General features: G+C 45.9%; 1 protein-coding gene across 1 annotated transcript in view; it reads left to right on the top strand.

Moving 5' to 3' along the window:
• Nucleotides 1–1,347: 1,347 nt before the first annotated feature.
• Nucleotides 1,348–16,253, top strand: part of LOC135395992 (HEAT repeat-containing protein 3-like) — a 37,857-nt gene continuing 22,951 nt past the window's right edge. Inside the window, exons 1-2 of the mRNA XM_064627075.1 lie at nt 1,348–1,440; nt 2,058–2,267. Of these exons, the coding sequence (XP_064483145.1) occupies nt 1,348–1,440; nt 2,058–2,267 (303 nt within the window). The remainder of the gene's footprint in view (nt 1,441–2,057; nt 2,268–16,253) is intronic.

The following is a 16,253-nucleotide window of genomic DNA, read 5'->3' as shown; positions in this document are numbered from 1 at the left end:
AGTTTCACTACAATGGCCAAAAAGGGTAATGCCATAGCGGAGTACGCTGTAACCTAGGGCATCAAGAATAGTTCTGCGAACTCTGAGGGGAGACACATATCTCAGAGAAAATAATAAACAGGAAATTTGTCTTAGTTTGTTGCACACATGCGAAGCTTGTGTGCTCCATGTCATATCGGAGTTGAAGTACAAACCCAAATACTTCATTGTTTGTGCATACTTCAAAGGAAGTGAACTAATATATATGAATATATGATGATATACGAATATATATGAATATGAATATATATGAATATGAACTAATTCAAGAAAGGAAAAAGAAAAAAAATACGAAACAAGAATCGTGAAATATACCGCGATAAAGGTTTGCCAACATTGCCCATGATGCTTTTCCGTGACGTTAAGTGCGGGCGGAGATATTGATGTCTCCGTCGCTCTTTTGGTGATTACTTTGTCCTTCCAGCGTACGGCCGAGGCGAACTACTTAGGTGTAAAGCACGTGCTGAGATTACTTTTTATTGCTTCATCAGAGGTTGGAGCTGATCATGTGGTGACCATGCTTTAACATTGCAACTGCAATGCGCTCTCTAAAGTCAATAACTAAAAAGTTGGTTAGAACATATCTGTTAATTAGTCCCCGAATTTAACAAAAAAAAATCGGTTTCCTGGTAGCGGGCCCGTCGAGTACTCCAATGCCTAAAGTAAAGCCGCCCTCGTGCAACTCCCCTTTGCAAATTTGTTGCAGATAAAAGGACACCCTCTGAAATGTATTTTTTTTTTGTTTGTTTCCTGTTTCTCTGTTCAGGCCTAACTGGGGTAGAAAAATATGTTTCGGGTATGGTTACTCTCTTTTGAATTCCGTTTCGGTTTTGGTGTCTGTTAACCGCAACGAAAATATTTTGTTTCCGCACGTATTTTCCTTTTGCAATAGAATTCTGGTTTCCCGTAACAATTCCTGGCTTTAAGGCGGTGCATCACCACCGACGCTCTATGGGAATCCCCATACATTTTTCAACTCCCGTAGCGCCGCGAAAATTTGGTTGATCTCCGTGCAACTGCTTTTAAATGGAAGAGGATGCTTAGATCTAGTGCATGATCGAAGCAGATTTGGCGTTTTAGACTCAGAAATTTTTATATCGTCGTCGAAAGGTATGGGAAAAGCTATATTTCGAGATTCCGCCCGCTTACAAAATAGAGCCGCCCAAAATCGAAAATCTGGCTCGATCACGCACTAGAAAAACATATCAAGAACCAATACCAACAAAAAGATTTCATCTATGTTAAGCCGTTGACTCGGCACACTAGTTTTTGTCAGGTATGGTCATCCGTGGAGTACGCCGCTTCAGAATGGGCAGCGCAGTGCTGCCATCTCCCATGGAGGGTATCGTCACAAGGCACAACAATTTGAGCGCTGGAAATGCTATACCGCTGCACGTGCAGGTAGACGACGAGGCCGACGTTGACTGTGACGCAGGAGCACGAGCACACGCAGCTTAGCCCTGCCGCAAATACGTGAACGGACTATACTATACATGAGCTGTTCATTCATCGATGTTTATTTTCTCGGGGGGGGGGGGGAGGGCATGAACGTGGCATGTCATTCCCCCATATAACGCCGCCGGGACGATCGCGTTTAGCCTCACTTCATTGGAAATTGTGTATTAAAAACAGGAATGCAAGAAAAAATTCAGAGCACCAGTCAGCTATCGCATAAAGGAAACATTTGAAGCAAAGCTATTGCGGACAGGCACGAAAGCTTCTGGCTGTTTGAGACAAGGAAATAATTCATGAGTGCAGGACAGGGTTGCGCACTGAGATCACACTGGAGATCACTGAGTCACTAAGTCACTGAGATCACACTAAGTCGTGTTGCAGGCAATGCTCGCAGCTTGTTGATGAATGTTGACAATAACGCCGCCGAGCACTTCAATTCCGTTATCGCGAAGTTTGTTGGGGGAAAGCGGATCAACTTCTGTCAGCGGCGGTCTTACCAAACACGCGCATTTGCCGCAGCCGTATCAGTGAACTCACGTGAAGGTTTGTATCATCGTGTGCAGAAGGAGTTGTGTCAAACAAAGCCAGGGAAGTACACTTTGAGCCTTCAAAAACGTTGTAATGCACGTGAAAAGGCAAGGGCCAAGCGCCGTCTCAACACCAAAGCCAAGACGGCCAGCCTTCCAGCCCTGCGTAAGAAGCCCGAGCGCCGAATTGCTGACTATGGGGAACAAGCGCAAAGACCAGACATGGAGCCAACGTCCTTCGCAACGGCATGCATCGACTACAAAAAATTGATTGGGCTCTCAAAGGAGGAGCATGCCGAATTACAGGAAGACACAATAGAGCAGTCGCTTAGCCTCCGGTGGAAACAAGAAAGGAGAAAGCGGCTTACGGCGTCTTTTTTTTGGTAGAGTACGCAGAATGCGCCACTCTACAAATGCTTTAGTTACATGTCAGTATTTTGGGCTTTAGTTACATGTGAATATTGTGGGCTTTAGTTACGTCTGTCTGTCACTAATGCACCTGTTCAGTAGCTTAAAGGCGCTCGGAAACCATCACCCATTGTTGTGCACTTGCGGACATGAAAGTCGTTTCTGAACGCAGAAAAGGATTGCGCAGTGAACTAACGCTGCAGTGCAAAATGTAAAGACTAAAGGGTGTGGCTGACACTGATCGTCCACCAAGCATCGGACAAGATCATATGGACGTGAACATCGCTGTAGTTTTGGGAGTCCTCTCTAGTGGAGCGCGATATTGAGCCCATGCTCAGTTCCGTGCTGCGCTGAACATGCCTTGTATAGTGACCGGAACATTCGCGAAATATCAGGACCAACTGGCGGACGGTTGCAAGCGTACAGGACAGAGTCACGTACCGGAACTGAGGAAGTGCGGTCTGTGGAAGTGCACGCATGTCTACCGGTACCAGATCCACGGCCAACTCGACGTATAACCAACCGGCAGTACTGCCTCTTCGTTGTAGGTACTGGACGACGCCTTGCGGAACGAGAAAAGGGTGGTGTACCTTGCGCGAATTTATAACGACTACCTCCTGCTAGAGCTTGTTGACCCTCGCTATCCTCGAAGCATGCGAATTAGAGTTCCCGATCACAGAAGGAAGTACGCCAGGCCAGAACAATTGTAATCAGTGTGCCGTGTGCTTTTTGCTAATCGAGACAAGGTCGTGATGTCGGCAGCCACGACGAGGACGAAAAAGAAAGCTAGAGAGGATTTCTGGAAGTTCCTGCGCGGATAGGCAAGATGACACTCACAATGACAATTTGTTATGAAATGCTCTCACTCCGAGATCCAGACTGACAGAACCACGAGCTGAAGGTCACTTCCAGACGAATGGGACATCAGAGACCCAGTTCGCGGCATGCTGATCTGTGCTTGGGCGAAGTCTGGGGCCGTGGTTAGTGACGACCAGGATGAGCACAACGGACCCGAATTATACAGACGACTAAACTGGAAACCTCCATTCGCACTTTACGTTCCAAGCAGCTGTATGGTCCAGGCAGACACATTTTTCTCCTCTACCCTGCTTTTCTTCCCTTTTCTTCTTCTCTTTTGCCTTTTTCCTCCTTCTCCACTGATGTCCAAGGATATGGGAAACGTCATGCAGCCTCTTTGCAGTTTTATTTCATTTCCGCTGACTGTGCAAGTAAATGAAGTGTTTTGTACCACCACAACGTGGTCTGAGATTTGTAAGCCCAGAGTGACAGAAAATAACAAAAACAGGTTGCGGCTTCGTTTCGCAATTTCCGCGTAATGTCGGTAAGCTATAACATGCCGACACCAACGTGTTTCAACCGCGTCGTGTCCAACCTAGGTCTTTTGTGTTACGAGGAATTTCATTTATTATATGCGAAAGCATTGCCGAAATCACACGAAACGACTGGTGACTAACCCTTCGCCCGACAACAACACAGCACGGAACAGCAACAGATCGACGAAGAAGTTCAGGAGACAGCTGGACAGCCTGGGCGCATTCAAAAGCCGCGCCACTAATTGTTCCGTCTGGCTGAGCGCGATATGCGTGTTTACAGTATTGGACTTGGCATGGGTGAGCACGAGCGGTCATATGTTTGCACAAGATTTCGCTTGACCCGTCGCGCGCAAAGAGAAAACAAAAATAACAGAATAAGGAGACGTTACATCAGCGGTACCGCATTTCCAAGCAAGCGCCAAAATGTTGTGAAGCGGTGTCTGCGCGAACCATTTCGCTCGCTGCGCCATCCCTCGATTGTAGACGACGAAGTGCCGGCTCTGATGCACCGCCTTAAAGTGTCTCTTATCTTGTTAAGTTCGTTATCTGTGATGCCTATCGATCGTATGCTGATGCACCTATCCGAGTTTCTCATAAATGCCGCTTCAACCAGCTCTCTCTTTTATCTGGTCAGGTGACGAGCGTAAAAACAGTATGTTCCTCGAAGAAGGGTCTGCATTTACAAACCCCTTTTTACACTCCGATTTGCACCACTGCCAGTCAGGGTTGGACCCCCAAAACTCCAGAAAACAATCTTGTCCGATTGCAAATTCAGCCACTAATGTGGACACCAGGGAATGCTCAGCACTGCGCATTCAGCAGTAGCCTGTGTGCCATTAAAGGTAATATAAAGCAGTCGAGGTGGAACCTCATGTTTCGTGTGCCCTGAATTGTGTACGTCCTCAGGAGCAAAAATGCCGCAAAATTTTCTCACATGGATGTTATTGCTCCCTAAAAAATGCAAATTTAAATCTACTGGCAACACTGTGGCGAAGCAGACCGACGAAACGCCAACTCCGCCGAGTACGGCGGCGAAAATGTCTCGTGTGCACGACCCTGGGCCGAACAGAGCGACGTACGATAGCAGCGCCACGATGCTGAAACAAGGCACAGATATAGACGTTTAGCTACTGAGTGCAATATTCGGCTTTTGTTTATCTTCTTTCGCACAAATTACATTTTCTCAAAAAGTAGTATTTGCAAATCCCGACAGGAAAGCCGTCTGTTTATCGGTCTCCTTGTTTACAGGGTTGCTCGACAAATTGAGGACTTCTTCTTCCCACCAGGCGTCGCCCCGACGTTCTTCACTGCATTTTTATTTAATAATTAAAAATACTTAGAGTAAACTCCTGCGCATATTACGTGTTGTGCTGAACGTTTGGGTCTAGCACTCTCACGTCATGCTGATTGCATAGGTTCGACCTTGGCTGCTTTAAAGTACCTTTAAAGCATGTGTGTCGCGCGTGCATCAAGCACTTCTGAAACTGAAAACAAAAGAAAACAATACAACAACAACAACAACAAAAGCAATTGTGGTAATCGCCGCAAGTAAGTGGTGTCTGTGGCGCCGGGACTAGCAAACTTTCAACAAGCTCTTCATCTTGTTATCTGCACTTCTGTTTTTGAACATGGTCGTAACGCGTAGGTGACTTGGAGCACACTCTTTTAAGTCAGGAAGGTGCGCATTAGAATCACGCTAATACGATACTTTTTTTCACAGTATACTTTCACGTCAAGTACTCAAGCACCCAAACTTGGACTCCGGGTGTAAAAGAAGTACGAAAAATGAGTGTTGTGCTTAAAAGCGCAACAATCATTTTTGGTACTTTTTTTTTTTGAGCGTATTTTAAAGGGGGCACAAAACTGGTCGACGAACATTCTCCAGTTATTATGCACTATGAAAAGACGTGGCTCACGATATCGAAATATGAAATTCTTCTGCTTCTAGCGCGCATCGATTGGCGCTCGCTGATTGGTCTAGAGAAATGCCTCTGCTGTCGTCTGCTACTCCACTGTTCGGGGTTCTCATAAAGCCTTTCTCCTTGCTCCATATCCGATAAACCATATCCGAAGCAGACAACGGAGCGGTGGCCCTCAAAGTTCCCATGCTGCTTGGTGGCGCGCGCATCTTTTTAAAATCGTCTACCTGAGCAATTCTGTGTGCCGCCATCTATGGGGTCTCTCGAAAAACTGGCGTGACCGGATGTACCTAACCCGAGGCTAATTCCTGATTGGCCACTTGCATGCGTCGCGCCCACCTCTTTCATCCGTAACCAGCCACCAGAGTGGTTTTGACGTCATCGCGGCGCAACCTGCTAACTGGTTTGCTTGTTTGGAGAAGCGTCCTCTGCTACACGGAGAGAAAACTGGGAGTAGAAACGAAGAAGGAAAAAAAAGTGCAAAAAGTGGCGGCCCCGATTCGAGCGCGGTCTCTCTTGTAGCCCTGATGATATCACAATCCTCCTCCTCGTTTCGGCCTGCAGACCGAGTCGAGTGGGAATGCGCGCGTCGATGTTTGGGGCCTTTTATTCCAAGAAAAATGCTGCGTACAGAGAATTTTTTTTGTGTTACATCCTTTCAAGTTACATCCTTTACAAGTTACATCCTTTCATTACATACTTTACAAGTTGCATCCTTTCGGTACATCCTAAACAAGTTACAAGTTGCATCCTTTCGTTACATCCTTTACACGTTGCATCCTTTCGTTACATACTTTACAAGTTACAAGTTGCATCCTTTCGTTACATACTTTACAAGTTACAAGTTGCATCCTTTCGTTACATACTTTACAAGTTACACGTTGCATCCTTTCGTTACATCCTTTACACGTTGCATCCTTTCGTTGCATCCTTTACAGGTTACATCCTTTCGTAATTCACCAAAAATAGAAAATCTTTTGGATGGCCTTCTGTTCTCCTTTAACTGTCAATTTCTGCTAAAGGAGCTCACTAACGTTTAGAGCGTTAAAGGCGAAGCCTCTTCACCAGAGTGCTGGCACGTAACAGCTTGTTGACTGTTGACGTCGGTCAGACGCCATCTGTAATTGAGGAGGGTGATTGAACGCTTTTGCACATATGTACCCATCAAAAGGGTGGCCGGAACACACAACGGTTTCATGTGTTTCAGAGAGTCCATCATAGGGCCCATGTGTCTGTCCGCCATTTTCCAAACACAGACGTTTTGCCTTCTCTACAGAACTGTGTTGTTGCAACGTTTGATGTCTCGAGGGCTTGCGACATGTTGTGAAATTGATTTCTCTTCATACTGGAGCATTATTTTTATGTTCATTCAATTTGCGCGCAAACGCATTTGCAGGTATTTCTATCATCATCATCATCATCATCCACAAGAGATGGCAATTAACTGCATGTCTGATACCTGCATGTTGGAAATGGCAGTTAAGCAAATGCCATTTAGCTGGGTGTATCCCGTTTGAAACCATTAAAAATAATCTTTCAAAAATAAACGCGTAAGTGCCCACTGTTAAAAATATATCTCCCCGAATATACGCTTAAAAGTAAACGCACAAGAATAATAAATATAAATATAAACGTTAAATATAAACGCTAAGGAATCCACGGTTAAGAATATATCCTTAAAAATAAATCGTTTCAGAAACCCCCCAAATCCACCCTACAGTTGCTAGAGTCATGTGGTATGGCCCAAATCAAGGTGAACTGCAAGCAAGGGGCTTAACCTAACCTCACAGGACCAAACTAGCCTAAACTATCCCAAACTAATCAAAACCAAACTAAACTAACCTAACATAACATGATATAACACGGCGTAAATTGCAATCAGTCCGCCTCCGTGCTAGATGGTGAGGGGATTTTGAAACAGTTTATTTTAATGGTGGATTATTAAACGGTGATCTCTAAGCGGGATAGTATGCGATTTATTATAGGAGATATATTTTTCGCCGTGTATTTTTTAAGCGGATTATTCTTGAATGTTTTATTCTTAAACGTTTATTCTTAATGGTGGATTTCGGGGACCCCCCTCCCCCCATTTAGCTGACTGTCAGTTTCGTAACGGACATTTAGTCCACCGTGAGATAGGGGTGTATATGTTTATGTGGAAGGAATGGAATGCAAAGACATGCTCACATCATGACACTGCAACCGGCAGCAAGATGTGTTGGTGTTGTCATTTGAGTTCCCCCAATACATGGCTCTGTATATTATCTCCTTCATTTGCAATTAATAACCATTCTATATCACAATGTGGGATTCGATTACATGCCGAAACACATTATTTCATTTTCCACTTTTAGATTTTACATTGTTTTAAATGTATTAATTAATGTATTAAATGTATTTTCGATGGATTACATTGCTGCAGATCACAGTCATATAAAAAATTGAAGGTTTACATTCCTGCTTACATTCCTACATTCGTGCTTCATCCTTTGTCTATTTTCTTCCTATGCATTCTTTTTCGAAACATGTTGTATATCAGAAAGCAGCAAGGAATGCTGAGAAATGTATATAATCTCTATTGACTTGTGCTCTTTTCCCCTTGAAACTTCCTTGCATGTTAAACATTAATACCGGAACACCACACTAGACGGGTGATCTTGTATTGCTCCACGGAGGATGGAACAAGCCGCAGTGCTTTACTACATCGCATTACAAAAATATTGCAAAAATGTTACAAAAATGTTACAAAAATGTTACAAAAATGTTACAAAAATGTTACAAAAATGTTACAAAAATGTTACAGCCCTCACCTCCAAAATGAGTGGGTAGGGATCCGCTCTTCACTTGTCTGGATCCTCTGCTATCTGGACAAAACTCGTGGGGACAGATTTCAGTCCAGCTGGTCACCGTAGTGCTCTCCCGTAGGGTTAGGTTAGGTTGGGTTGGGACTCCCCTCCCCTGCCGTGAAGGACTTCCGACGCCTCTGCGTGAATCAGATGATGACACTGACGAAGCACGCGTATGTGACTCTCCAGGAGGAACGAAATGCACTCATAACTGCTTTGGTGTTTTTTTAGCACAAGAATAATGTTTCCCAAGTTAATGCCATGACTTAGGAGAACTTGGTGCTCATAGTAATATTGTACAAATGTGTATGGACAGTTCCATATGCGTTACGGAATAAACACTGGCCTTGTGGACAGATTGAAATATCGTGCCTCACATATCCGCATGTCTCGCTATCCAGACATTTTCGCTGTTGAACTCCATCATGGCGACTGTATTTTGCACAATAGCAGCATGGCCGATTGCCTTGAATTCAAAACTTTGATTCCGTTACGGAACACGTTGCGGAGCTATACAATCGAAATTATACCGGACTCTTTCTTGCTTCGGCGCTAAGCAGTGAACGATGCTTCAGCTGGTGCATCGGTACTTTTGGTCCATGCTGCGCGTGCCACGCTCTGCAGTTCCGGTGAAAAAAAAAAAAAAAAAGGTTTCCGGGTTTTCGGATTTGTCCGAAAAAAATCGAAAAAAACTTTAAGCAATTCGGATTAATCCGAAAAACTCCGCTTGGCAAATGCTTTTTCTGGTAACCAGGCTATTGTTCTTGGGCTCCGTTTCTGTCCTGGGATTCTTCTGACCTCGGTTGCCTGCCCCACTGCAACATAATAATGGCTTCCGTGACCTAGCGTTTTCTTCGGTGGTCATCTGGACCACTTGAGGGTTCATCGCCCGGGGTTCTCCCTAGTCTATTTCCCGATTTCCTTGTCCTAGACGTAACCTAAGCACTAAAATAAGCATTGAACCGAGGTCATATGGAGTGGTCTTTTTGAAAGGGCAACTAGTTGCAGTGCTGACGACAAGATGGGACCCAAGGAAACCGGTTTTGGACGGAGGGGACTCAACATGGACGGCATGATCAGAAAGCACGTGACACGATCGGCCCAATCGCGGACACCGAACGGCAGCTCCGGTGCGGAAAAGGAATGCGATACTCTGCGCCTATTCAGTGACTCTACAAGATATGAGAGAGAGAGAGGGTGGGGACCAAGAGAACCAATCGGGAATGTCGTATTAACGGGGTTCCACTGTATATCTCGTTATGCTGGGTTTACAAGCAACAAGCTGTTAAACTACGCCGCCATCATAACCTGTCTTTATGCTGCTGAACGGTACCTTTTTTTTTTTGGGTGCCTACAAGGCGCGTGTCTATGCGAGGGATCGGAAGCGAAACTGAACCCGAACCGAAGACCGCTAAAAAAACCGTATTTTTCGCTGGACCGCACCAAAATATATATTTTTTATCGCGTTAAACCGAACCGAATTGAACCGCGTTCAACCGAATTGAATGTGCGCTGTCAGAGATCGGAACTAGGATTTATACAGTGGATAGACCTCTACCCGAGAAACGTCACCATGACGTTGGTAGACAGACTGAAACCGAAACAAATCGGAAGGGGAGGGCTGGGTTCCGCGAATGGGCATTGTATTCGCTGCCTCATTTAGACCTCTGCCTGTTTGTAAACAGATGACGTCTTAGTGGTCGACAGCGCCACAAATTTGGTAGAGTTGAACTACACTCGAAGCTAGAGGTGAACGAGGTCGCGCCCGAAAACCGCGGTCTTGAGTGGGTTAAGATGATCCCTGAAAGGGACGAGACCTTCGGTCCTACTTTTCTTTCTATGGGAGGCAGCGAAGAAGTGCCCGTTCGTGGAACCCAGCCCTCTCCTTCCGATTTGTTTCAGTTTCACTCCGTCTACCAACGTCTTCATGACGTTTCTCTGGTAGAGGTCTATTGAAAGAAAAGTAGCGTCCCTTTCAGGGATCATCGTGATCCCCAGAGAAAGGTAACGGTAATGGTAACGGAAGAAGAAACGGTATATATTACCGAAATTGGAGATGGTAACGATAACGGAAACGCACACCACAGTCCTCCATATATTACCGGAAACAGAAACGGAAAATAAAATTAATGCCCGGTATTGAATTCGGGTAATGGCCATTCCTGTTGTGCGAAGACATTTGAGTGGCTGTTCATGTCATTTTTGTATTTTGATGACAACATTCCCTGTAATACTCTAAATACTATACATGTGAGCATGGAAACAAAGCGTAATATTGGATCTCGAGGGCGCATCCAACACCTATACCCACTCGTCTCAGCCGTCATAACTTGACGACATCGACAAATGAGACTTACGCAACATACACTCCACGTACTCTACTCCACCATAGCACGAGCACAAAAGCATATGTTTTTATTTATTGTTTTCCTTCTTTTTTTAATTTCACCGTGGCTACACCAGTGTTATTTACTACAGAGAGCGTCCAGCTATGAATGCTGACTCAAGATATGTTCCTACATTTCTTTGAAAAAAATATTGCAAGCTGTGCGCATCCCAACGACGCGAAAGTTATTTATGCACGCGACACAGAAGCAACACTTGAGCAAAACAGGGTGATGACAGAGCCTGACAGTCTGCCCTTTCCCGCAGCTCTCTAACAGCTGTTTCATTACCGGAAACGTTAACTGAAACGTAACGAAAACGAAATTGAAAGGCTGGTATCGGAAATGGATAACGGTAACGAAAATACGTCAGTTACCCTTCCCTGGTAATCACCTCAAGACCGTGGCTTTCGGGCGCGACCTTGTTCGCCCCCCCCCCTTGCTTCCAGCGTAGTTCAACTCTACCAAATTGGTGGCGCTGTCAAACACTGTGACGTCATTTGTTTATAAACGTGGTGAGGTCTATTGAGCCGCGTTGGCACACAAATTCGGTCCCGAAACTGAACAAAACAAAACTACAACCCAAGTGCAAATATTGCGTTCATTCAGTTGGGAATCGTATGTATGTGCTTGCCTTTGACCCATCGCAATCGGCTCAAAATTTACTTTTCTGAACCGGTTTAAGCCGGTTCGAACCGATATTTTGCTCTGTTGCTGAGCTGAACCCGAACCGAACCAATATGCTCGAGCCGAACGGAAGAAAATAACGGTTCCGATCCCTGCTATTCTGTCGTCTGCAAACGATGGGAACCTGTCGCCTGCAAACGATGCGAACCTGTCGTCTGCAAACGAATGGTGCGATCTGCGAGTCGAAACAAGAAAAGCAACTCGGAAGAATGAATCTCGGAGGCGCGTGCAAGGATTACAATATCGAGAAGCGCCGCAGCGGCTTCTACATTACAAACAAATAATTCACGCTCGTTCCCAGGGCGCTACTTTTCATTTGTACAGGGAGGAGGGAGAGGGGGAATGTGAGACGAGCGCGGCTCCCTCGAGTGGCGTTTCGAGAAAGCTGTCGTTTTTTAATACTCCTTAAAAGGGACCTTAATCCCGATTCCCCGGCGACTTTGTTCACTCCTGGAAGAAGAAAGTCTGTTGTGCACTAACATCACTTCTTCTTTAGCCACTTAAAAAAAAGAAAGAAAGAAGCGGAAAACATATATATTTGCATTACCCTCATATCCCTAGAGTGAATGCCTGAGTGCGCATCAGAAACCCTAACGTTATGAGGGAAAGAGAGTGAAAAAAAAAAAAGGCTAAAATCCCCGACGAGGAGACAGCGGAGACTAATTTATGCAAACTAATGCCCGCCGTGGTCTCCAGGCGGCGCTGCCTACCGACCTGGCGCCAGCCAATCCCGAGGGGCCCGCGGGAGTTCATTAAAGTTGGAAAAGGGGTGGCTGGCTTTAGTAGCTGCCGCGAGGATACGCCATATTTCTGGTCTTGCATATCCCTCTCTTGGGTGTCCCCGGAGAGGGCTAACTGTCGCCGCACCTGAGTAAGGTGTACGGTGTCCCAACTAGTCTCGGCTTGGCTTATTTAGTTGTGGGACCGGTTGCAGGAAAGTGTATAAATATGCGAACAGCGGGAGCGTGGCTGGGGGTGCCCGGGGTGTCATATTTCTGCATTCGTCCGTGCGACGTTTCCCGGCATCTGGTCGATTTGTAACCTCGTTCCCGCTGGAGGTGATATTTGACAGGACGACGGAAAAGCGTTGGCGAAAATTATGCACACGTCGCTTACGAAATGAAGCATGCCAAAACTTTTCGACGCGTGCGCTTTATGTCTCGCGAGTGGGTTTTTGTGGTTTTGACGTTTCTGCATATCCAAGCAACCGTGTCTTGTTCCATTGTCGATTTATTGCTTGTTGTGAATAAGACAAGATCGTTGTACATCAAGGAGAGTTCGTCATGTTCAAGAGGAAAAAAAGAAATGGTTCATGCGAATGTCGCGCTCATTCTTTTCATTGTTTTGGTTTTTATTTTGTAGCCCTAAAAGTGGTATCCACGAGGAATAAGGAATTATAAAGTTAATGTGATAACGAGAGGATGGAGAGGTAACAAGCCAGCTGGTGATATAGATCCTGAAACCCCGAGGAACTCGACAACACAGACAAGACCTTGTCTGTGTTGTCGTTTTTTGTACCCCAGTTTCGGGTTTTTAAGTTATGAGTTGATGTGATGTCCACTTGGGAGATGCCTTCTAGGAAGAAAACGCCAAAAAAATTTCGGAAAATTCGTTCGTATTTTTTTCATAAACCATGAAAAACGTCGAATTCAGAACCAATTGCTGGCTTCCGGTTGAAACCACCCTTCCCTTCCTCTTCCGGTGACGTAATTGGCATTGCCTGCGAGATTCCCAATCGTTCAGCTGACGTCGTCGCCGAGCGGGTCACAATCCTATATACCACCGAAAGCACGAACGGAGATGCTTCAAGCGACTGTTCGGCAACAGATTGCGAGTCGGAAGACCGCATTTTGTGACGGACAGCCTGCCTTCATGATCGGCTCCAATGACGTCAGTCCGCACACTGTTGCCTAAATAGACGACTTCAGAAAATCCCAAGAAAGCTCAGCGCCGCTCTGAACTATGGGAACTTGCTGATAACAAAGGAGGAGAACGTCTCCAAACTGTTTCGGTTCTTTCTCTCTCTCGGCTGGTTGTCCACGAGGTTGTCAAAGTCAGCGAAAACGAAACGTGAAGGACGGTTCATTCCAGTAAACTCCCAGGATGCAACGCGTACGCAAGGAGCACTGGGATTTTCTGAAATGGTCTGTAAAGGCGGAAGCGCGCAGCCGGCTGCAAAATCCGATTCAATTCAGTTTCTGATGTTTCCGACTGTTTGAAACTGAAATATTCCAGTTACAGGTATTTCCCCAAGCAGCACAATGTACTGAAAGTCGAGTGCAATAGGGGTGGACGGGTAAGTGGAAGGCCTTGAGCAGACTCGTGAAGCTAAAGAACATTGATAAGACACATTCTGTCCACCCCTATTGCACTCGACTTTCCGTACATTGTGCTGCTTGGGTCATTCAGTCACTATCCCGACAGCACCTTCAGTTCAACTGCGTTTTTTTTTTGTCCGGACACCACCTTTTTAATGTCATGTGCCCGTGCCCGGCAGAAAAAATGACAATAATGTGTAATGTTAGTCGGGTCCCGAATGCCATTTCTTACGATAGTCGTGATTTCAATGACATTAAACTGGTTGATGTCGATGCGGATCACCAACTACCCTAGGAACGGTTGAGATACTTCAACGGGTTCAAAGAGATTGAAAATACCCATAATATCACACAGAATGAGAAAATGTGCTTTATTTCATAATCGATGGTCTGTACAGCGCCGGACAAAAGTTTATAGAACATCGCTCCGGCGCATTGCTTCCTCAGAGTGAAACGCTAGCAGCGAACGGGAACGTACGGAGTTACAGTCAATTTGCCGAACACCACAGAAAGTTTTGACGCGACAGCTTTTTTTTTTCACAGAAAAAAAAAAAGAAAAGAAAAAGACGTCCACAAACCCAGCCGTGGTCGTTCACTCTCGACTCGCTACCCGGGGTACGTGTAACGAGGAGGAGAGGGCCGCCCTATGACGTCATAACGTCAGCGCGGCCAGTCGAGGCCAGCGCCTGCCTCTTTTCGTGCGCGAGGGCTTTCTTCTTTTGTAGTGGGTAAACCTGTTCCCTCGGGGCGATTAGTAATTGAATGGGTGATCATGGACATGGGAGGGGTCTTGGAAAGAGAAACCACGTGACACGACCGGCCCAATCGCGGACGCCGAACGGTGGCATCCAGCGCTGGGAACGAATGCGATTCTGTGTACCCCTATTTAGTGACTCTATAGGCGATGCTTCTTCAGAGCTCTGAATAGCTGACTAGCAGGCGACACTCTCAACCAATCAACGAGCGCGGACTGTGCAGCGTCACAGGCTGGTACTGCTCTCCACCACCGTTAATTGCGCACGGTTGCCTTTTGCGGCATACTTTAAATTCAATTTCTGCGATAATTGTGAGTCTGTGGGGTGAATTACTTCTCGTGGTGGATTTTACTGGCCTACTTAACAGTTTTATAGAAAAAGAATACAGGGTGTCGATAATTACTTCTGTGCTACATTCAGAGGGTGAGTTCCCCTGGTCATCGTAGTTCAGAAAAAGCCGCACACACGCTCACACGGCCGCTTCAATTCAACGCGCGTCGCGTGTCATTGGTTGCGAACGGAACGTACGAAAAAACAACACAAAACTACAACAACAAACAAAAACTTATTAAAGATCTGCTTGTCTGAACCCTATGGGGTCAGTGCTGCTTACCTCGTGGGAGATTTTGCCATGACTTCTGGGCACTTTTATCCAATTTAATTCGCGAGAAATTCAGTCTTCCCAATTGAACTCAGAAATTTGTCAAACCAACCTACCGTATTTTCTTTTTTTTTTAACGGAAACAGAAAGCGCATGCCGGATTTTACCCCATTCTATTGGAAAGCAGATCTACTACTGCTATGGTAATAGCCGGGGGAAAAAAAATGCGAAAACCGAAACATTCCGGACCGGTTTTGGTCCTTTGTGCTACTCACGCGGATTTGACGCGCTCCAAGAGTGGTTCCCTGGAGAGCCACTGGGATACGACGCGTATGTGAAAAAAAAAGAAAAAAAGAAGAAAAAAAAAGAAAAAAAAGGTCCATTGCCGGCCCCGCCCAGATCTCCGAAAGAATCGATGCGAGGAGGCCATGTACCTACCCTTTCACTTTCCCTTTCCCTTTCCCAAGCTACCGCTGAACGGCAGCATGGTTTCGGCAGCACAGTCACTAAATAAGCTTCGCTTCAGAGTATCGACACTGAGTTCCAAGAGCGAGCATGCGCCATTTTGTTTCCGCTCGTTTTTCACACGCAAGCGGCTCATCAAGGTTGACAGCCTTGAGCCAGGGCCGTTTAGAGAGAGAGAGTTTGGCCATTGGGAGGGGCCTAACTTAAAGCGCGTCATACGACGTCACGGCTGAACGACCTCCCTCGTCGTGCTCCATTGTTATCCAGTCGTAAACCGGTCGCAGACGCCATATTGATGCTGATCCTTGTTTACAATCCACGGAGAGAAGACACGTGCGAACTTCTTGCTTCGAAAGCCTTTCGTCCTTGAACTCTTTCAGTTCGGCAACAAAGCTCCCTTATCACTAGGGCCAGGGGGTCATAAGCCGGTTATTCCTGTAGATTACATTCAGCGCGACCACGAAGCTGTGGACCAGCTGGCGGAGAGCATCAATATGGCGCGGGCTTGATGGCAG

This window comes from Ornithodoros turicata, chromosome 1, assembly GCF_037126465.1.
Source record: "Ornithodoros turicata isolate Travis chromosome 1, ASM3712646v1, whole genome shotgun sequence".
Lineage (NCBI taxonomy): Eukaryota > Metazoa > Arthropoda > Arachnida > Ixodida > Argasidae > Ornithodoros > Ornithodoros turicata.
Note: the sequence above shows the minus strand (reverse complement) of the source record. Positions and strands in the feature narration are given on the sequence as shown.